The 24857-nt window shown below is 38.3% G+C and overlaps 1 protein-coding gene across 4 annotated transcripts in view; it reads left to right on the top strand.

The window, feature by feature from the left end:
- Positions 1-594: 594 nt before the first annotated feature.
- Positions 595-24857, top strand: part of ephb2a (eph receptor B2a) — a 54080-nt gene continuing 29817 nt past the window's right edge. For all 4 annotated transcript variants that reach the window (XM_030138585.1, XM_030138584.1, XM_030138583.1 and 1 more), the window contains exons 1-2: positions 595-830; positions 24656-24720. In XM_030138585.1, the coding sequence (XP_029994445.1) occupies positions 731-830; positions 24656-24720 (165 nt within the window). In that variant the 5' untranslated portion in view covers positions 595-730. The remainder of the gene's footprint in view (positions 831-24655; positions 24721-24857) is intronic.

The raw sequence follows: 24857 nt of genomic DNA, 5'->3' as shown, positions 1-24857 counted from the left end.
ATTTTTTTTTTTTTACAGTGTATATTACATGCATATTATATGCATATTATGACACATATTATATATAGTATGATACATATTATATACATAGATATATGACACTAACAAAATTTTCTAGATGTGTATTGACACATGAACTTTTTATTTTATGTTCAGTTTTTTAATAAAATATGTTCAGTCACAGACAAACTAAATCACACAGAAAGTGGTCACTCTCACGGAAGCCGAAAACAACAACAACAAATATATTTGGACTCTTATATCGGTAAATGACAGGCATATTTGTCGTACTACATGTAAAGCAGAAACATTCCGTGACAAGTTCACATGATAACTCTTCATTACAGGGAAGAGAAAACACTGAATCCGAAGTGCTCACGAAGGATCACGAAGGATCACGACTTTTAAAATGTGGGACATGGGTTAAAAAGGAGCCAAACATGTGACCGTCCTCAGCAGTATGTTCAGATATTACACATGCACTGAGTGATTTTTCAGATTCTCAGTTGAATGCACACATGATGTGTGCTGTGGTTTTTTCCTGTCGGACTTTCCCGCCCCCTGCCTTTTTGGTTTCGCCCACACTGGCCTGAGCAGGAGCTTCAGACCTTTATCCCACTGCTGCCGCTGCTGATGAGGATGAGGAGGATGAGGAGGATGAGGAGGATGATGATGCTCTGCGTCTCCGAATGAAGCCGCTGCCAATGGCCCGCTGCTGGACGGCTGCACGATGAACATCCAGGCTTTTTACAGTCAAATGTCTGGAAGTACAACTATTATGGATGTGCTGTGTTTCCTGTGGATACTGCCGACGGTGTGGGCCGTGGAGGGTAAGGAAGCCTGAGTGCACTGATGAAGATGAAAGCCTGTGTGTTCGGTTCAGTCGGTTCAACGGGGACAACGGAGCCCTGTCACTAATAGAAGGAACGGACTAGAAATAGATTTAACAATGATTTTTATTAAAAACAGGGAAATAGTGCGTCGGTGTGATCCCATAGAAGAGCAGTGAACTGTGGAAGACCACATTTAGTGGGTTTCTCTGAAAAAAAAGAATGTTTATTCTCCATTTGACATCATTACTGACTGCATCATAATCACCAATACACTCGCGTTTAGTCGTTTGGTCTGAATTCTTATCATCAGAATGATTGTTTTCTGCTCTTTGTCGGTTATAAATAGGTTATAATAAGTCTGTAAATGTGTGGATGCGTCTGTGCAACGTTATGTGGTTGCGTATAGCGTGCGCAAATACGCGTAGCCTGTGTTGGTATATCCACAATACAAAGCTTAATAATAAAATCAGCGAAGTTTCTGTGTAATGGAAGGAAAAATCATGTCGTACATAGATTCCATTAAATTTAAGACTTGAGACACTGTCATTTTGTTTAACAACAAGTGTTTGGTTGATAAACACATATAATGTTAAACATGAACCAAACTGACACAGAATTATTATTATTATTATTATTATTATTATTATTATTATTATTATTATTATTATTATTAAGGCAAGGCAAGTTTATTTGTATAGCACATTTCAGCAATAAGGCAATTCAAGGTGCTGCACACAGGACATTGAAATACAACGACAGAAAAGAAACATGTAAAAGGTGATTAAAAACAACAAGTAAGAAAACAACATATAAAATCCAAAAATATAAACACACACACATAATAAAGTAAGAGTTGGAGTACAGAGTTTCGAAAGAGAATATAAAATTTAAAAAGTCAAAAGCCTTTTAGTCAAAGGCAGCAGTGAACAGGTGAGTCTTAAACCTTGACTTAAAAGAACTCAGATTCTCGGCAGACCTGATATTTTCTGGTATTTTGTTCCAGATATACGGAGCATAGAAACTGAATGCGGATTCTCCATGTTTAGTTCTGACGTTTGGAACACAGAGCAGACCTGCACCAGACCACCTGAGTGGTCTGGATGGTTCATACTGGACTAGAAGGTCTCTGATATATTTTGGGCCCAAATCATTCAGCGCTTTATATGCTCGCAAGGGAATTTTAAAGTCTATTCTCTGAGAGATAGGGATTATTATTATTATTATTATTATTATTATTATTATTATTATTATTAATAATAAGGTTTACACTCATGTTTCTCCTGCTTGGAGTTCCTAATTTAAATGTTCAAATGAAGCAATGTAGAATTTATAACTTGCAAAATTGTGTTGAATGTGTGGTTGGACAAAATACTACAGAGACAGTAACTGATATATGACATTTAATGAATGATCCATTGGTTAAAAAGGCTTCAAATTTAAAGAACACAGACATACATCACAGTAATTTGACAAGTACTGATGCCAGTATTCAGTTCTGGTTCCTTAAATAATGAATGTTCTCCGCCTCAGGACAGTTCTTAAGAAGTATATAGTGCTTATGTACTAGACACCTTCAGTCTGGGAAATGTGAGTAAACCAGCCTGATCCACAGTGTACACAGAGGGGTGAAGTAACCCTCAACTTGAATTTACTTGACATGCTTACCACATTAATTTTAATGTATTAGAGGGCAATTATTAATTATTTGTAGCCTATTATTTTTCATAACTGTGCAACTTCACAACATTAAAACTGATTTAATGAAAATGAATACACACCTTGATATGTGACAGGTGTGTTGGAGAAAAGTAAACTGTTGAAACGATCAGAGAAGCTTCTGCAAACTGTCATACTTCTCTTAACATTAATACATTTCATTTGTCACCATGTCTGTATCTAATAGGACCAGCCACTTATGGTTCTATGATAACAAATGATATAGTACTGTATAACAATGGAACTTTTTTTTTCAATTAGATTAATTGCTTTAACTCTTTCAGCACAGATTACTGATAGGACGCTTTAATTTGACACTCTGTCAAAATGACAAATCTAGGTTCAACTTCTTCACATACATCAAACCTCCTGCACTGGAGCAGACCCAAAGTGAACCCAGCTCTGTTTGAGTCCTATTGTAATTGTTAGCAATTCTACTTTTTATTCATTATTGTTCTGATAGCAAAGCCCAGGGCCTATTTTAAATCTCTCCTTCTATGAATGAGTCACCAGCAGTCATATAGGCTATAACATACATGCCCCAAGAAGCCATCTTAAACCTGTCTCCACATCCCTGTTGTCATACTGTACAGGGTGGAATACCTTCAAAGAAGTAATTTCATTCATTTCGTTATGTATACCCACTCCATCTTAACAATCACAACATCAACAATCCAAGTTAAAATGAAGCAGCATAATTTGTTCATATGAAAATACTCAAAAGGCTGTGCAAAACAGAACCACAACCAGCACCAGAACACTTCCAGCAGACCTCTTCACCCACTGGATCCCAGCCTTTATGCAGAATACTTGTCCCCTTTCACTGATTCAACATGCAAGCTTTGTTTGGATACCTGTGATGTTTTAGAATTTACACCTTCCGCATCCTTCAACCCTCTTACTACATCAGCTTTTCTGACATTCCCTGTCACACTCCAGACACCCTAATGTTTAATCATAAAAAAAAAAAAAAAAAACAAGACACATTTTGGCATCGTACATATCTCTCCAGCCTACAATTTTATGTGAGCTGTTTCAAGCCCATCTGAAATTAAGTTTCTTAGTAGATGGTCTTCATTAGGGGTGTGTATTGGCAAAAATCTGGTGATACGATACAAATTGCAATACTAGGATCATGACATGAGATATCACGATACTGTTGTTGTTTGTTTTGTTTCTTTTTTTAAGATATTTTTATGTGTAAAATTAAAATTCCACTAGAAATATGCACAATTACTAAACAAATTTGTGTTTGATCAGAACAGGATCTAATGTTATATCACAAAACTTTCCTCATTATAGTGTAAGATCCTGCTCAAATGTTCATATTCTATTAGTCGTGAAAAGAGTGCATAGTGGACAGTCCCTCAATCATCCAATATCAGAACATTATTTTTTGTACAATCCCAACAAAGCAACTAGCATCCACCTTTTTCCAGACACTAAAAGGTGCTTTTAGGATGCTTGAAATAACCATTATTTAACAAAACAGTGTTATCAATGTCAAAAAACTACATGTGTGACCTGACGTATCATAATAGTAATTTTCTAGTATACAAACAAAAGAGCAAAATACCCATGTAAATATAGAAATAAAAGGATTCCCCAAAAATATAAACAAAAAGGAAAAGCAAAACTGAACCCTCACCATGTCTGCATTTAGAATAGAATAGAAGCTTTATTTGTCATTGCATAATAAATACAACGAAATTGCACATGCCCCCCACATAAAAAAAACACAATAACATTCATATTACATTCTTCTCACTCATAAATAAATAATTCTTCTCACTCATAAATAAATTTGAATAAATACCTAAAAATATCTATACAGTACTTTTTAACATTGATACAATGTCATGAAATGAAATATCGTGATATATCTCAGATTCAATATTTTCTTACACCCCTAGTCTTCACTGGCCTTGATGACCCCCCATTCCAATCTCACTTTGTCAGACTTTTAGGGCAAGCAACCTGAAGCTTCAGAAATATCCCCATCCCCCATCATCTTGTCGCCCCTTGGCTGTTCTCATCACTTCTCCCCAAACCGTTCGTGTCCCGTCTCCTTGACCATTCAGCCGTTCGTTCTCCATTTCTTAGAAGATGTTACTCAATGAACCATTTCCTCTGATCATATTATGGCACAGTCATTTGTTGGTAAGACTAGTTGATGATCTTCAGTGATATTGTTAATGGAAACTATAGCTAGTAGAACTAATCTATTTTAGACTGGTAATATGGACATACTCATCATCATGTGTCCTCATTTCTTGGATGAAACAAAAGTTTTTTCCTGGAAAAGAAAAGTCTGGCCTCTCTGGCCTTTGCTGACATTTCTCCGTGGTCGTGAGTTATCTAAGCCAATCAATATTCAGTGTTATCTCAGCATAGTGCTCTCTCGCCTCTGGGAACAGTGACAGAAAACATTGTGCATCAAAACCCAGCCTGTGACCCAGTTCTTCACTGGCCTATAGTTGTTTCACTAAACTTAGGAATTTAGACTCGATACTAGAATCTGTGTTAGTACACCAGAGGCAACAGGGTTACACTATTGGCCTCAGTCAAGATAATCAATAAAATGACTAGTAACATTTAATTTGGAAAATCAAGAATGTAAATATATCAAATTGTGCATCTAATTAAATGTTTTACTCATATCTACTCCAGTTTACTTGATGCAATATTGAAATGGAACCTGAAAAATGTTCAAATATTTAAAATTAATTATTTATGTTTGCAAAACAGAAAAACTGCAGTTCCTAATGTTGTTATAATGTTAGTCTGAAATGTCCTTTTTTCCACAAAACTTCAATGCCTTTATCAAAAATAACTACAGCTACTTTAAATTTTTAGATGATCATAAATCTAATGAAGCATGTTCCCTTATCCCCAGGAGACCAGTGGAAGACAGTCAAATTCCATGACAAGAGGCACTACAGTCATAGTTCAGCAGAACTGTGGATCAGAATCTAGAATGGAAGCAAGAAGTTATTCATGGTCTTTTCCTAATGGATTTCTTTTAGGCCTGGTTTCAGAATTTAGAAAACATATGCAGTGCTGTTCTTTCATAGACTGTTGAACACTGTTGAGAAGGAGGAAGGGGAATTTTGTAGGAAACCCACAAAACTAGACTTTCAAGTAAATATAGTAGAAAGCAAATATTAAAGTGATTCATCTGCACCAGAAGGAGATTTTATAAGCTCTGTAGATCTGTATTGGCAGAAGCTGGCAATTAAATATCAAGCTTCTCAACTAAACTTGATAGAATAGAATAGAATAGAATAGAATAGAATAGAATAGAATAGAATAGAATAGAATAGAATAGAATAGAATAGAATAGCCTTTATTATCATTGTGTGCTTCTGCTCTATTTCTTTTTTTTTTTGTTTTGTGTTTTTTGTGGTTGTTGTACTGTGTGTGGTGATTACTGTACAAACCAAAAATAAACCATTCATTCTTTCTTTCTTTCTTTCTTTCTTTCTTTCTTTCTTTCTTTCTTTCTTTCTTTCTTTCTTTCTTTCTTTCTTTCTTTCTTTCTTTCTTTCTTTCTTTCTTTCTTTCTTCCTTTTTCAATGAAATTAGAACATATTATTTGCCCTGGATGTGGAATTACCTGTGTTACTCTAAATGGGTTGTGGTTGTGTAGTGACCTGAGGCTCCAGTAGTTTCTCATTTGGCTGTCAACATGTTGGCTTGTTGTTGCTAGACGTGGCTATGTTGGGACAAAATGGGCGGAGCTTTATGAGCGTGAGGGGTCAGAGTTGTCTGTGAGCGATCATGGGAGAGCTAATGCCAAAACTCTCGTTTACTGACCCAATAAAACCATTAACTTCATCAAGCACTATGTGACAAAGTTGTTTTATAGTGGGGTTTTTTTGTGAAATGTCTTAAATACATAACAGCAGTAGAGCTGTCCATCAGGGGGAAAAAAAAGCATTTTACTAAATCAACAACAAACTCTGGCAGTCTGCCTTGGCAGGTGAGTGAGCTGTCCCACACACCTATCAATCAAAGCCTGAAACAGTAGATGTCAAACCATCTATCTGAACGGAGGTCTTTGTTTTCAGTAATTTTATTTTTTCACATGGAAAGATACTTTACAACAGACAACTAAGAACATTTGTATACCGTGTCTGAAAAATCAACAATGGTAAAGCATGAAATTTTGCATACACGTTACATGCAAGTCCTCTGTTTAAAAAAACAAAACAAAGACAACTGTTCTTAAAGTAAGTCCCTCCCCCTTTTTATTTGTTATATTTTGTTAAACATACCTTAGAAAAAAAGATGTCACATTTTTCCCTTATTTTCATTATTCTTATTCCGAAAACCACACAAGTTTCAGTTCCAGTACAATAAACTAGTTCAGTTATAACTTGTCAACTCAAGTCAAGTCAAATCTGGCCTCAATGGGATGATATATACAGTCCATTTTGACCACATTCCTATAAAATTATCCTGTTTTACTTTTAGTGGAAAGGACAATTTCTCCATTACATAGATTTCATAGATTGCTTTTAACCAATCTTCATGTTGTGGTTCATCTGGTTGTAGCCACTTCCTTGTCAGAGCTTTTTTCGCTCCAATAAGTAGTTGAACTGAGGTCTTTTTAATGGAAAAAAAATGTAAAGATGGAGCAGAACACTTTCTTTAGATATCTGAAATAAAATGGATGACAACTGAATAAGTCCTGAACAAAAAAAAAAAGACCATCAGTGAAGCCAAGGTTCTATTTGTGAAACAACCCAGAAAACTTTCACCCATATTCCAGAGGGATATTGGATGGTCTCCAGGGCTGGCACAGCACTAACAAAGTGTTGAGGCAGGTCTGGATCTGTGAGACTGTCAGGTAAAAATAGGCAGTGTGTGTGTGTGTGTGTGTGTGTGTGTGTGTGTGTGTGTGAATGATGCAACGAAGGTAGAGAGCCCAAAGTCTGTGTGTAAGCCCTGACTTTCTGGTGACATAACTTTAGCTGTCAGGTCTGAGTGGACCTGTATTAAGCAACTAAGGAGTGGCAGCGAGCTGAGCAGTCTTTATTTATTTATTTTTTAACACAAATATTTAATACAAACTGTCCCAACCCATATCAGAGGAAAAACTGCTTCATATCAATGAAATCTATTAAATGGAGATAACAATGTAAAATGTCATAGCTTCAGTATGGTGCAAATTTCTGACGCCACCATTGGGTTTTTTGTTTTATCAGGGTTTATAATGGCCACACATTTCTCCATGTCTCCATCAAGAAAAAAGTGGAATATAGAAGAAAATATGAAAATGTAACATTAACACATGCTGATTGCAGAAAAAGAAGTTTCTAGAGACCAAAGTGGTAAATATTTACTGTGACCTCGATCTGTACTTTACATGTTTTGAACTCTTATACAGAGAAGTAAAGTTGTATATGGCTTTAAACTGTTGTACATTCCGCTATAGCATACTTCTGGGGGTCGGGGGGGCGTTAATGGGAGATGTCTAAACATTTAAGAGAGCATTGGGCACTGAAGGCCTTTAATAAGTAGCAGCAGATGAGGGGGCGTTGAGGCAGAGTAGGGGGATTAGTTTGGGAGGAAGTTGTCTGAGTAGATGTGGATGGATGACCGTTCTCCAGGAGTCAGGGTCTGCTCCAGGTTTCTGCCTGTTAAAAGGAAGTTTTTCTTCCCCACTGTCACCAAGAGTTTGCTCCTGGAGGATTCTGTTGGGTGTCTGTGAATTGGGTTAAGAGTTTGGTCTAGACCAGCTCTAAATGAAATGTGTAATGAGGTCACTTTTGTTATGATTTGGTACTATATAAATAGAATTTGATTAATTGATTGATTTTTTTGACTACGTTAGAGTGGTGACTGGTGATTTCTTGGACTGTTGAAGATGATTGGTGAGAGAGGAGGAACTCTGTAAACTCCGAAAAGAGAGTGGCACACCGGTGCACACTGGAATGGAAGTGGAAGATGAGGCAAAAGGGAGGAATGGCAAAAACAGGGTGGCATCCTACTGCCAAGAATGCTGGTGGAATAAGAATAAAAAGAAGGAGCAGAAATAGTGGAGGCAACAACCTGGTGTTGGGTGTAAGATTAAAGCTTAGAGGGAATGAATTCAACAACAATTGAACAACAATTCAGAGTCACTGATACTGGTTATACTAGGGCAAGGTAGGGGCCAATGAGGGGGATAACCGTATAGAACTGGCAACCTGGTGCCATCCTGGTCTGGGACAGTGTAGTGCCCTCCCCCCTCTGGCCAAACAGCCTTGCACTGCGGCACGCCACGTGACTCATGATGACATCACAGTTGATGACACTGCTGGGACTTCTTCCTGAAAGTTGTTTTGGTTAGTGGAGGCACGTGTTCAGTGAGTTTATATGAGGAGTTCAAATAATTGATCTATGTGAGCGGTGAAAATGTATTACTTAGTCAACCTGAATGAGACAACAAGAACTGAGGGAAGGTGGTTTTATCTGGACGTGTGTTACATGTAGGTGGATGGATTTTTCTCTTAATTTAAATTTTTTCATCATTATATTTTGAATGTTTTTGCTCTAGATTTGTGAAATATTCTGCTCTTTGTCCTTAAGTGGTTGTCATGCTCTAAACTAACCACAAATAACTTGTGTACTGTTTTCATTTTATTGAATAGCAATGTCAGATCTTCATTTGAAATCAAAATAAAGAAAATAAGCAGAGCAAAAACAATAATTATAAAATCAGAGGCTACAAGTGTATTTGTCACGAGTGTTCACCTTTTAATGTCCTGTAGGAATAAGTTAAAGCCAAAGATAATTGCATAATTTCTTCAGCGCACAAATCAGCCTTTAGACTGAGAAAGAAACCATGATTTATTAGTATTGACTATAATGAAAATATTTTTTGGCTTAATCTCCCGTCTCTATGTTGGAGTGTAAAAGTCGGTGCTTTGAGCAGCATGGCACACAGTTCACTGACATAAAACAAAGTGAATATTGCTGATGTATCCCTGTGGGTTTAATCCAGCGTGGCATACAGAGTGTGGCACAGCCTACAAGGATTATGTGTGCTGGACTTAGTTGGCCCACTCTCTCCTCCTCTTTGTCCTACTTTTCACTGAAACACGCAGAGAAAGGCATAACAAGAGCTTTCACTATACACTATATGTAGTGCAGGAATGCAGGGACAGATGGAGCCAGTTGGATGAGGAGGATACCATTACTGGACAGAAACAGACAGAGCGGGAGCGCTGCCATATGTAGCTTTTCAGAAATGAGACTGAGAGGCACATCTTCATTTCATAAAACTGTATAAAACCGTTACTTGTGAATAGGGATGTAATGATATGAAAATTTCATATCACGTTTATTGTGACCAAAATTATCACGGTTATCATTATTATCGCGGTATTATTGAAATTGTGCTCAAAATGTTCAAAAAGTACTAATACACACTGAAATAATTTAATCAATTTGTATTTTGAAAAAAATAACAACAACAAAAAATAAATAAATAATTGACACAATGTACATTCTGTTGGCAGAAACATTCAAATATTAACCCTTAGTGGGCTGAGCCTATTTTGGCCATTTTTCACTCCTTTTGATTTTTGCCTTTATATACTATATAAAGAAATGTTTACTATACTCATGTTTGGTATCTTTTTTTTTCCAGCACAACTTCATTTATATCAACTGCCTATTATTTTTTTTCACTTTAACCTACTATATCAACATAAAAGGACAAAAAAACACAAAAAAATATGTAAAATCCGATTTGAAAAATGTATATAATTTATTGCATAAATGACACAAAGATGCTTAACGAACCTTTTCAAAGACTTTAAAAGTGAATATTGGTTCCAAATATTAGGTATATGAAATCAAAATTGTAGTAAATTAAAACTATACTCAAATATTTGACATAAAAGCATATCTTTAGGTGTTTTCTCTGGAAAAGTGATCATTAGAAACAATCAACAGAACAAATAACAGAACAAATCAATAGAATAAATCATTAGAATTTAAACGGTAATACTAACCATCTGCAATTTTACCGCGGTTTATCATTATACCTGTAATCGTTACATCCCTACTTGTGAAAAAGAAACAGAGATGGACACAAATATGTCCGAAAGTATCAGTACAAATCATAGACTGCAGCGAAATTAAATAATACTTGTATAAAATATAGGTATTAAAATGCACTTGATTCAATACAAGTGTCTTGAAGAGTAAAAATATATTTTAAACCATCTTAACAAAGTAAATGATCTATTATCCATAATTACATGTGATTCATTTACTGTGACGTACATTTCCACAGAGTAAACCCCATCAGTACAATAAAGTGTAGAGATGTGATGATTAATAAATTAGTTGTCAACTATCAAGTTAAACTATTAAAGCACCATCTATTAAATTAAGTAATCACATTAATAAAAAGTCAAAATCGTCATCCACTGATGAATGCATCTTTTCTGTTATTTGAGACATTTGAGGACATGATTTTGGTCTTTATGTAAACATTGATATTTCTGTGTTTTCTGACATTTTAGAGGCCAAACACATAATGGAGTCACAAATGAACTCATTAGAAAATAGTCAAAAATGGAAAAATAATTGTCAAAGAAAATGCAGCTGAGCTAACAAATGTTTACTATTTGATTATTGACATTTATTCCCGTCTAATGAAATACTGAAGCTGTAACAAAAATGCTGCTTACCTTTCATAGGTTACATAGTTAATCGTTGAAATAATTCAGCCCACGAAATGGGCCAAATCCAAGATGGGGCCGACATATCCTACGTACCCCTGCATTCATCAGCCCACTGTGTCCCCGTTTCCCTGCTCCAGCTCACATCAGAGGCAGCCCACATGCATTTTAAATGGTTTGCTGCAATCTTCTTCATTATTAACAAATATCGTGACTTGTGTCTTGTTTCGTATCAGCACTCAAGGTAGGAGTTGGATCACCTGCTGTTTGTTTGGTCCAAATCATCTGACACATGGGAAGAGTGTAATCATAATTCAGTTTGTACTATGCATCTCTCCCTACTGAATATTGGATGCCACGTGAGGCAGGAGCTATGCTTTTGTGCAAAATCTGCAAAACAGTGTTTTTAATTTTTACTTTTATAAAAATATTTGTTTATATAGGGTGACCGGGTGTCCCACATTGTGTTGGACGGCACAGTAGAGTCATCTTCCAGTGTTACCGATCTGGTTTGGTTTGAAACTCTGGTGCAGGGGTGCCCAAATCCATTTCCTGCATGTTTTAGATCAGGGGTGCCCAACCCTGGTCCTCGAGGGCTACTATCCTGCATGTTTTAGATGTATCCCTCTTCCAACCCACCTGATTCAAATGATAGGCCTATCATCAGGCTTTGCAGAAGCCTGATAATGACCGTCAGGTGTGCTGGGAGAGGGATACATCTAAAACATGCAGGATAGTAGCCCTCGAGGACCAGGGTTGGGCACCCCTGGCTTAGAGTGTCACAGAGTGTCATCAGCAGGTTGCAATAGAGACACAGAGACAGGTGGTTGTCCTTTGGCCACATGCCATGCTGATGACCACTTCATTGTAAACAGTACCTTGCAGAACCAGATGATGAGTGCCACTCAACTCCAGTCACCTTTAAGGGAAGTGAGAGGTACCCAAGTGTCATGCCTGACCAGTCAAAACCACTTCCATCAGCATGGTCTGCATACCAGGCAACCTGTAAAGGTACCTGAACACACCACCAAGTACAGGCATCATGCCTGGGTCTTTGCATGGGACAAGGAACCAGTGGGCCTCAGTGGTGTTTACTAATGAACGTCCATTCACTTTGAGCAGAAATGGGCAGATGTATCTAGTCAATATAGAACTGCCCTACACCCTGTCAGTGGTACAAGCTGATAAAACCTGAATAACATCGGCCACAAATTTTTTTCAGGGATGGGGGGGGGGGCTCATGAGATACTGACATTTTTTGTAATGTATACCCACCACTGTTGTTATACCCCTGCCCACTCCAGAGGGCGGGGGTATATAGATATACCAGGAATTCTGTCCTTTTGTCTAACTCATTTCTTGGACAATGCTCAATTTTGAATTAAATTTTTTTGGATTTCTTACAAATTTTTAAAAATTTCAACTTGGAAAATTTGTGCAACTGATTTCTCAGACATTATTCACTAGAATAGATCCAAACTGACACATATTCTTTACCACTAGTAGAGGTGCAGTGTTTAGTTTAATGGTCGAATTAAATTTTTGGACATTGAATTTGACACACATGTTTATTACATGTGCCTTTCTCTCAATTTTGGATTTTTTAAAAAATGCATTTTTAAAAAGTTTTTGAAAAGATTGAAAGTCAAGACTCAAAATGAATCCCCGGGTAGGCAGGGGATCAGTGAGCAGGAGGGGTGAAGTGTTGTGCGCCCGGGCAGGGGTGTTAGTAAGCTCTGCTTACTTTTTCATTTGTTAGCTTTTGTTTCAGTAACTTGCATAAGATGAAGAAATTCCCATTGCATGCTTCTATTTAAATGCTTTCCTTGGATGATATAATATCACTGTAGAATGAACTTTTTACATATTCCATGAATTTCACCCAAAAGTTTTTGTGAGTAGTGTGCATACAGTACAGACATATGGATATAGAACATTAAAGTTCCTGACCTGCTATTATTATTATTATTATTATTATTATTATTATTATTATTATTATTATTATTATTATTTTATTTTATTTTCTCAAAATATCTGGGAAGATGCCATAAACAGCCTATTATGAGGACACACACCCTCGGTCACTTGTTGACAACGGGGATAGCTTCCAGTTTCCCTGTGACCCTGCAGAGAGTTAACTGGTTTGGAAAATGAATTCTATTTTCCCTTTTAGAAAATGGATGATATAATACAATTTCTGCCCACTGCTTAAAAATTAAGACAGTGTTTAAGACCACTGACAAAATGATAACCAACTTCATTTGGGCTGGAAAAAGGCCCAGAATGACTCTGAAAAAACTCCAGACTAAAACGGATTATGAAGGGCGACGTTACATACCGAATAAACAGCTTTTACCAAGAGGCTTTCACAGGCGCACAAATAACAACACTTATATCAAACAAAGACAACAGGCTGATCTGGGTGGACTTGGAGAGCAAAATAAATGCCCCATTTAAAGCTGCTGACTATCTGTCCCAACACCCTAATGATTCAGTTAAAACTAATCCAATTATGATTCACACTAGAAATGCATGGCATCGTCTACATAAAAAAGAAAACATCTGCTCCTTTCTATTGCATACATTTTCGGTGTGGAACAACCCAAAAATGAAAATTGGGGGTAAAATATTCTTTTGGTAAGGCTGGCATTCCAAAGGTATTAAGAATATAAACTACTTTTTTCAGGACAATATTCAATTGACATTTCAAGATTTACAGATGACATATAACCTTAATATTACAGATTTTTGGAGATTTTTACAATTGAGAGATTGTCTCTCAATATTAAATAGATCTGAAGAAAATCTACCCATTGAATCTCCAGTGTATTCTATCTTCAAAAAATTGAGGGAATTACCATGTTTGGTTAGTCATATTTATAACCACCAAAAGGTGTGGGAAACAGATTTAGAAAACCATTTGGGAGGATGAGTGGGATGCATTAGTCAAACAAATGTTAAAGCCAATAAGGGATGCACGGTCCAAACTAATTCAATTAAAAATTTCAGTAGACTGTTCTGGACACTTGTAAAACTGTATAGAGCAGGAATGTGCAACTCTAACATCTGCTGGCGATGCAAACAAAGTCCTGGAGACATGGTTTATATGGTTCTCGTAAGGATGTAACAAATATTGGTATAACAACAAACCGCAGTAAAATTCCCGACAGTTAGCATTACTGTATAAATTCCAATCATCATGAAAGCCATGTTCGATTACTGCACTTTGAAAACTCATGGTGATACTACTCATTTCCTGGAGAAGCAGTGGTACTCCAGGTGCACATGTGCAGTTTGCAGTGTTTGGCCCCTGAAAACATGACTTATGGCAGCCGCACGGACCGGGTATGACCTGGTACGTCCTATCCAAGCGCACAAACCCGGTCCGAGTGCACTGACACCTCTGTCCCACACATCTCTCTCTCTCTCTCTCTCTCTCTCTCTCTCTCTCTCTCCTTTTGAGATTGTGAATGATGTGATATGGAAAATGGTCAAACAAGCTCCACTATGACCTGTCCAACTACTTTTTTTCCCACTCAAAAAAACACTCAGGAATTGATAGGAGAATTGATAAGGAATTGGATGGATAAGCAGAATCAACAATGGCATTGATATTGATCAAATCCTATCAATTCCCATTCCTAGTGCAGTTACCTCTTATGGCCATTAGGTGCCATCTTTCCTTGCACAATTGTGTGTTAATATTTGAATGGCTCTGTCAACAGAAAGTTCATTGTGTTGTTATTATTATAATTTTTTTTTTTCAAAATATAACTTGGTTAAATTATTTCAGTGTGTGTTTAAGTACTCTTTGAACATCTTGAGCACATTTCAACAATATCGTGAAATTAATAATAACTGTGATCAATAACAACAATAACTGTGATCTGAAATTTTCATGTTGTTACATCTCTAGTTTCTCACCTGCCTGAGTCTGACCTCTTATTGGCATAGTGTAACGCGAAGGATAAATAATACTTTAAATTTGAATTTGATCCTGACACCTGCGTTGTGTCTGTATCATAATTAGGGATGGGAATTGTTAAGAATTTAACAATTCCGATTCCAATTATCAATTTTGCTTATCGATCCGATTCTCTTATCGATTCTCATTGGGTGAGGGAATAAAAGAGTACAAATGGGTGTGTTTGCATTAACTGTCTTCTATGGTTCCATCTCTGCACAGAAAATATAACATATACAGTATGAACAAATAATTATAACATATGCTGGGCCTGGTTCACAGGGGTGGGGGGGTGGGGTGCAGTGAAAGTGAAACTACAGATGCTTCACTAATTCCTCTATTGCCACATTTCTATTATGTGGAACCGGTTTGACTTGGCTTGTCTCTCGTTGTTGTGCACCTCATTTCCTTTCCCATACCTTCAGAAACATGTATTTGAGGGGCTACGATGTTTGTTGCCCACACTGGAACCAGAACTGGGCCCGGCATTCACTCTGCTGCTACATTCACAAATGTCGCTAAGTAGTGTAGAAAATATGTGACATTCCTGTAAATGAACCACATGCTGTGGACAAATGTTTGAGTATGTTGCAGGGATTCTACCCTTTTGAAGACATGGAAGCTTTGCAAGTGTTCCAGTGGACCTGGTGTCGTCTGTTTGGACCTGGTGTCATCTTTTTAGACCGTTTCTGCCTCAACACTCTGTTGGCTACGTTCTGACCAAAACAATGCAGCGTGCATGTGACGTCGTTGTGCATGCGCAACGAAGGTGGAATTGATAAGCAGAATCGTTAAGCAGGCAGGCAAACGATTCCAAGGAATCTAGCTACTGGGAACTGGTTCTCAAAAAGAACCGGTTCTCGATTCCATCCCTAATCATAATGTTAGATTAGAAACAAAAAAGAGCACATAGGCTTAAAATTGTGCTCACTACAGCTAAGAGGGTCATACTAAGGCACTGGAAGGGGCAGACCACTCATACTGAATGGTATAGAGCTTTATCAGAGACCGCATCGTACGAACGACTGATCCGCAAGATGAATGGACAGCTTGATGTATATGAAAATGTGTGGTAGCCCTTAACTCAGATTAACTCATAACATGAACTAGAAGCACTCGGAGAGCGCAGACCTCCACCAAGGCTGATCAGTGGCCCCCCCTGTGGGCCCCCCCCACACCAAGGAGGTTATGTTTTTGCCAGGGTTTGTTTGTTTGTTTGTCTGTCTGTTTGTCTGTCTGTTAGTGTGCAACATAACTCATAAAGTTATGGACAGATTGTGATGAAATTTTCAGGGTTTGTTGGAAATGGGCCCCCCCGTGGGCCCCCCCACCCCCGATCACCACCAAAATTTAATCATTTCTTCCTTATCCCATTTCCAACAAACCCTGAAAATTTCATCAAATCTGTCCATAACTTTTTGAGTTATGTTGCACACTAACGGACAGACAAACAGACAAACAAACAAACAAACCCTGGCAAAAACATAACCTCCTTGGCGGAGGTAAAAATGGAAAAAAAAAATTAAGACAAAATCTGCAATAACTGGAGCTGCCATATTGCTTCTGTGACAGAATGAGGAGCCAGTCTCCACAGTAGAGTAGGAATGGATGGGTATCGTAAAGTAATTGATACTAGTATTTTTATTGATATGCTTATTGATCCAGTACTTGAATGGTGTTTGTCTGTGGGTTCCAGGCTGCTAGCATAGACAGACTAACTATGATCTAAACATCACACTGTGCATTTTTCCCTTTCCACTTGTTGATCATCACTAGGTTTTCGATAGATCACTCCTGATTGTGCTTGAATATGTAAACGATCCATGTCCTTGAGTGAAGTGACCACCCTCCCATTTACTTTTCTGTCACTGGGATGTCTGTGTGTTTTAGCTGCTTAGAGCTACAGTGTATGAAAGAGAGCTGACTGTTTGGACAAAAATACAGAATAATCTTTTGGAAAAATGCAATGAATGTGGTTTTTTTTTTCAGGTTTTGGTTTAGCTGAACTGAATAGGATAAAATGAAGCAGGTGGGATTTAAGAACTATATGTCAGCCAGATAGTAAGGGGACACAGTGTCTGTTTTTATGTCCATTTTAAAGGTTCACCCCTCACACTCACCCTACTCCCTCCTCTTATCCATATATGAACAATGAACACACAAAAAAAAATCACTAATCCAAAAATCCAAGATGAGGACAACCAAAATGCCAAACTCTAGGCTTCAGAAGAGCAGTCCATTAAAACCAATGGGTGACGTTACAGAGGTTTTGTCCATTTCATATATAGTCCAGGGTCTCGCTTAAACATTTCTCCTTTTACCTTTTCCTCCATTTATGCCTTAAACTCTTGTTATTATTTGTAATGGTCACACTGATGCTCTTCTGTTGTTGTATCTTATCTGAGCTGATCCTCATCATGACGTTCTGTTGATGTTCTTATAATGAAGGGTCTAAGAGTCAGACAAAAGACTTGAATACAACAAACTGAAAGAGAGGAACTTCTTGTTGCCTGTAATATTGTGATTAACATAAAAGGATTCCCTTGAAAATATTGCTAAAATTGTGAGGCATCACTGATCATGGTCATTACAGTACCACAGAAACATGCTCAGGTCCTCTGTCTACTTCTTGGCTGAGTCTGTGGGAAATAATTTCAGGTCAGTGCTCATGGCCTCTTTATTCCTGTTTCGCGGCAGATCTGACACCTGGCTCGCTGCTCCCTCCCAGCTCCTCATTAATTGCTGCTGATACTAACAGGAAGCGAGCAGCTGGAAAAATGGGCCATTTGGATGCAACAGTGGCAGCCTCATTTAGAACAGCAACACAACTCTGGCTGTATTAACTAGGGGTGTAACGGTGCACTCGTTTCCTTCAATATAATTCGGAGGTTGTACCGAACGAATACATGTAGTCTATGTGAAGAATGCAAATACTCGGGAAGCAGGGTGGCCGCAAGTAGAACCCATGTGCAGGGTTTCCACTATATACATTTGCTGCTGCTGAATTCTCATTGCCGCTGCAAAAAACCCCAAAAAGCACTTTATTCTGAGGCTGGGGTGCCAATAAAGGGGGGGTAAAAATAACAACAGAGAATTTAAGAGAGGCACAGGCTCACTTTTATAAGTGTGTTAAGTTTCACTTTAGGTTTTTGGTAGTTACGGAGCGCCCCCCCTTTACCGGTCTCCTTCACTGTACCAAAAATGTATCGAAAGTGTATCAAACTGAAGACCCCTGTGCTGAACCAACATTTTTCTGTACCGTTACACCCCTAGTATTAACACCAAACATTATCCATTCTACAAATAACATGGGTGTATATGGGCTAGATAAAGATGGGTTAAGACGAAGACAGATGAATACAGATGCTTTAGTGTGTTGCTTTCATCTTAGTTACTTTGTCCAGTGTAGTCCTCCAGTATGAATCCAGCCCAGTCTGTCTGGTTACAAGTTAAATGCCCATGTTTAACTTGATGGTATTCTATAAAACTGAACATCATCTTTATATATTTTCCTATTCTGCCGTCCAACCAGAACAGGACATTTTTTACATGCATCTTGTTCATAAAATTTCATTTGTTTTTGCGGTGTTTCTGTTGCCAGTATGTGTGGGCAGCTGCAAGTAGCAAAAAAGTAAATTCCACTACTTTATGAACAGGACACAAAATGATCTTGTAGTGAACAGTAAAGAAACAGAAAACTGAGTTCTGGTCTATCTGGGCAGTTCTCTACCAAAGGTCTGGGAGCCTGAGGGTTCTGCACATGATCTTAGCTGTTCCTAGAATGGCACTCTTCCGGATGGAGATCTCAGATGTTGTTCCTAGTATTTGGTGGAACTATCCACCCAGCTTGGGCATTACTGCCCCCAGTACCTCAGTCACTATTGGCAACACTGTTGCCTTCACAGCCCACATTCTCTCGAGCTTATTGTGTTCCTTCCTCCTAATGTTGCTATCATTAGGCATTGCTACATCCATTATTACCACTGTCTTTTGATGTTTATCGACCACCATTACGTCAGGCTGATTGGATGTCATCATCTTGTCACTCTGGATCTGGAAGTCCCACAGGATCTTTGCTTGTTTGTTCTCAGTCACTTTTGGGGGTGTCTCCCATCTTGACCCTGGGACCTCCCGTCCATACTCAGTACAGATATTCCTGTACATGCATACGTCCATGTATGCCTTGCCTGTCAGCATCTTACACCGTGCTGTGATGTGGTGGACGGTCTCAGGGGCTTTTCTGCACCGCCTGCCCCTGAAGTCTTGTCTGGTGTGGTAGACCCCGGCCTCTATTGATCTTGCGTTCAGGGCCTGGTCTTGTGCAGCCATGAGTAGTGCCTCTGTGCTGTCTTTCAGTTCAGCTTTTTCCTGCCACTTTTATGTTTTCTTGAAGTCAGCTACCTCTTCAATTTGTGTGCACAAATGGTACATGCCATGCAGGGGCTTTTCCTTCCATGATAGCCCCTCAGGCTCCTCCTCCTCACTGGGCTTCTGTTTGCCAAAGCATTTACCTAGCAGTTCATCACTAGGGGCTGTCTTCTTGTTATATTCCTGGAGGCCTGGCATTTCCTCCTGGATAGTGGCTCTGACAATCATTAGTGTTTGGCCTCCCTTCTTTTGCTTCGTGAACAGCCTCTGGAAGCTGGACTCCCTGCATTGTAAGGAGCCTCCTTGTCCTGATAGCTTGCTCTTCCAGTGACCAGGATATTATACAAGCAGGGTATCTGATTACTGGCAGGGCATAGGTGTTAATGGTCTTATTCTTGCCATTCAGCTGACTTTTCAGGACCTGCCTCACCCTCTGTAGGTATTTGACTGTCTGACCTCCGAGCTGCCTCCTCATTGCCCTTTGCCTGTGGGATTCCCGGACATTTGTAACTGTCCTGCACATCTGCAATGTTCCCTTCAGATAGTTCAAACCCTTCAGTTGTGATCACTTTTCCTCTTCTAGATACCATCCATCCACATTTCCACATTTATCTAGTCTGAATGACATCATCCCAAAGTCTTTGGTGTAGATTCGATTGAGATGAGGCGAGGTGAGTTGATATCACACTCATTCTTGGCATACAGTTTTTCATCCATGTAGAGGAGGTGGCTGATGGTTGTTTCACTTCAGAACTGGTACCTGAAGCCATTCTTGGTGAAGATCTGGCTAAGGGGGTTTAGGCCTCCTGGCTTTGAGTTGGCCTCCAGAGTTGTCTTTCATAGCCTCATCGAGTTCTGGATTAACTCTCTTGTGTCCTGTTGATGTTATACAGCTTTAGGCATTCCAGTATCTGTGTGTGGCATCGAGTCATATGCTTTCTTGTGGTCAGTCCAGGCAGTGCACAGGTTGGTGTTCCTGGTCATATAGTCTCAGGCAATTGCCTTGTCAACCAGTAGTTGGTACTTGGCTTCTCTGTTGTTATTACCAATTCCTTTCTACTATGATGCCTGATAGGAGCTTCCATGTCATGCTGAGGCAGGTTATAGGCTGGTAGTTGGATGGTGTTGTTCCCTTCTGGGGTCCTTCATGATGAGGACTGTCATGATGAGCCCACCCTGGGGGCTTTCCTGACATTAGCAGCTGGTTCATCTGTGCTGCTAGGCATTAATGGTGTGCAGTCATCTTCTTAAGCCAGCAGCCGTGAATCGTGTTACGCACTAGTGCTGTTCAGCTCTTCAGGTTGGACACTTTTGTTTGGATATCTGATAGGCTGATGACTACCTGGTCTTTTTCAGGGAGGTTACTCTGCTCCCACTGGCTGTTTGACTTGTGGGAATTTGTGTTTAACAAGTGGCTCACATACTGTTCCTAAACAAGAAAAGCATTACAAGACTAATGAGGTAAAACTGGCATTCTGAAGAGGTTTGCCTCAATCTTAGAACCTGAGAGAGACAATGAAAATATGTGGACTGTGGGGAAATTTAGTCCAGTTTAGTCTCTGCCCTCAAAACCTCAAAAAGCTTTACTGAGGAGTAAGCTGTCAGGATGACGTGAATTATTGAGCATGTGTTGGATACATAGATCCAGTAGTGTGGTTTCACTGGACTCTTTCCTTCTGTGGTGGGGGATGGCACATGGATTAAAGGGCACGCTTGGAAGCTTATGGGTGTAGAGACATAGAGAGCAGATCTGCAAACAGAGGCTTGTGCAGTAAAAATAAAAATACATATATAATGTATGGCAACAAAATGACAACAACAACAATAATAATAATAATAATAATAATAATAATAATAATAATAATAATAATGAGTAGATTTTCAGTTGGGAAAAAAATAATTAAAATGGATTTTAAAAAGTTAATGGAATCCACTTAATCTAAACGTAAAACCTCAATTCCAATGAAGTTGGGATGTTGTGTAAAATGTAAATAAAAACAGAATACAATGATTTTCAAATCCTTTTTGACCTACATTCAATTGAATACACTAGAATGACAGATACTTAATGTTCAAACTGATAAACTTTATAGCATTTTACAAATATTCACTAATGTTAAATTTATAGTACCAGTTGAATATCAATAAATCATCATTATAGACTTCATGAATTTAAATCATTATGATGGATGCATGCTGTACTTTTGAAGACAATATGAGGGAGAATTAGCAGAACTAACCAATTTCATGTTATCTTCTATTATATTTATTTATTTAGTTAGTTTTTAAAGACATTTATATTAGTTAAACCTGACCATGTGACTCATTTATGGGCATTTACAGCCGAGCCTTATGTGTTAGAACAAAACCACAATCCAGGATACAAATGTTAGATGCACATCTAGCTTTAGTGTTCAGGCTTTTTTTTTTAATTTCTTTTTTCCTTCCCAGTCCTGCTCCCAGTGCCAGATGAGTGTTGAAAAGTTTTAATATGGAGCTTTTGTCATAATCACACTACAAAAGACATGAACAAATTATTTTCTTTTGTCTCATGAAACTCTGTTACGATTTAATATAAGATAAGATATAAGATAAGATAGGAGACTTTATTGTCATTGGGCCAGATCTGCTAAAGGTGTGCATGTATTAAAATGTGTGCAAACTCATTGCACATGCAAAAAAATGCATGAACTTATTTACTAGCAGTGCGCAGTAAAGGTTGCGTCTCTCAAAGGTGCAAAATAGCCTGCATCCACTTAGTACATTTGCCACACTGAATATGCAGTATGGAGCGTTAACATGCAATCGTGTGTGTGCTAGGAGGAGAAAATGTAAATATATTAATTTAACATATGCAAAGTGATTCATCAAACCTGAAAGCAATTTTGCTCATAGAAACTACATCTATAATTTAACATGTCTCAAAGGGAGGTGCAAATGGTTTGGATGTGTAATTGCGCGCACATGAAACAATGAAACGAGACACAGAGAACGCATTTTTCACCCTCGTGTGAACATTTTTGGAATGACAGAAGAAAAAATAATTGAGACGTATGCCCCTTCCTCACACACACACACACACACACACACACACACACACTTTACGGGACTCTTTTCCACTTGATCTGATGATTGCGACTAAAAATACACACTGACATTAGGCTACAATGTGATAAAATTATGAGCCCCTGACAGTCATTCAACCTAACAACCCCCACGGACCCCCTACCTCTAAAATGAAAAATAAGTGAATGAATGAGTCATGCAATACCTTCTATGATAAAACTCCTCCAACATTACATTCCCATGCGTCTGGATCATTCAGCACACTGTTTCCATCAGTGCTGGCGTAACCCAGAGCAGTTTTTACAGTGTATTGTCTCCAGTAGCGCACACAAAATCCTCATTTAAATAGGGCGGTCTGCAAGACTTTGCATCTGTTGACATTTGCGCAGCCAATCTTTGTAAATCACCCACAAACCGCGGTTCAGCCCCACACGCAAAACTCTAGATTGCGCACACAAATTTGTACACCTTAGTAGATCCGGCCCATTGTATTTTCATACAATGAAATTTGAGTGCACCTCCATAAAAGATACTCTAAAAAACATTCACACATGCATATAAAACACACAAAGCACAATAATGCTTTGCAGTTGGTCAGTTAAAAAGTTAGATATTTCAGTTAATAAGTTAAAAAGTAAACAAATAAACATTATTGCACATCATAATTTCACTGTCTTTGTTTAAGTGCAGAGTTCAGTGTGGCTTTTGGAAAGAAACTGTTCAGTAGTCTTGTGGTGCAGGATTCGATTGACCTGTAGCGTCTTCCTGAGGGGAGGAGTTGGAACAGATGATGAGCTTGGTGATGCAAGTCCTTAATGATGCCGGATGCTTTCTTTAAACACCGAGTGGTGTAGATGTCCTCAAGGGCTGGCAGGCTTGTGCTGGTGATCTTCTCTGCAGCTTTAACAACTCTCTGTAGTGCAGATTTTTCAGCTGCAGAGCTATTGCCGTACCACAACAATATCCCATGAGTCAGTATGCTCTCGATGGAACAGCAGTAAAAAGACACCAGCAGTCGTTGTGATGACCTGGTCTTCCTAAGTGTTCTCAGAAAGCACAGCCTTTGTTGTACATTTTTAACCTGTGAGTTTGTGTTTACTGACCATGTGAGATCATGAGCTATGTGGGTGCCCAAGTACTTAAAGCTGCTGACCATCTCTGCTTCTCCTCCATAAACCATAAAGACCCAAACATCCACTGGTGACCAAAAGCATCTATAGATCTAAACTGTTCAATACCTGTAGATCCGCGTATCCTATCAATCCATGTAAATAATTGGTGTTAACTAAAGTTTGTCTTTTTTAAATTGTCATCAGATATGACCCATTTGGACGTTCAGAGGCTCTGTAGTGAACGTGGAAACACTGTTATCTTCTACAACACTGATTCACCAGTAAAACCCACGGAGTTGGATCAGTGACAATGGATGGAGATGCTTAGATTATGTTCAGTTAATGATAAATTTTCTCCAGTTTTCCCTGTTTCTGTTATAACATCCCTCAACTTTAATCTGGGTTTTTATGAACATTGACACGATCAATGAATTAAATATAGCAAAATGCATGATTTTTTACTTAATGCAAAATGCATAGGATAATATTATAATAATAGTGATAAATCGCTTCAGAAAGGTTAAATAGAGAGGAAATTTCATTTCTGAACTGACACAGAAGTAGCGCTGGGTCTTAATGGGTTAATGTAGAGAGGTCTGTGGTCATCCTGCTTCTTCCTGAAGTCAGTTCTTTTGTCTTCTTTTGTCTTCTGGATGTTGAGAGCCAGGTTATTGGTAATTCTGAAACAGATATTTCATGTGTGTATTCACGATGATGACGCTGTCAGCTGTAATAGGTGACAGTGTAAGATCGCCTTGTAGTATATAATAGTCTAATATTCATTTTGACCATGGTACGTTCCCATAACACTGGAGCACTGGAGCACAAAACACCAAAAAAAAAGACAATGTGACTCAACTTGATATATTATATTGGATAATAATTCATGACCTTTTCCTTTTTTTACTTGTGTAGAAGTCCTAATGGATTCAACAACAGCAACAGCAGAACTGGGCTGGACCATCCACCCATCACAGGGGGTAAGTAGAAAAAAATCTGCTTTATTTCTGTTTTACAGTTTATGTTTTCCATTGTTATTGTGAAAATATAGGCCTGTAGCTATATGAAAAGTTCATTATCAAAAATGATATTGCTCATTATAATCCTTTTTAATAAT

Source organism: Sphaeramia orbicularis, chromosome 7, assembly GCF_902148855.1.
Source record: "Sphaeramia orbicularis chromosome 7, fSphaOr1.1, whole genome shotgun sequence".
NCBI classification, from domain to species: domain Eukaryota; kingdom Metazoa; phylum Chordata; class Actinopteri; order Kurtiformes; family Apogonidae; genus Sphaeramia; species Sphaeramia orbicularis.
Note: the sequence above shows the minus strand (reverse complement) of the source record. Positions and strands in the feature narration are given on the sequence as shown.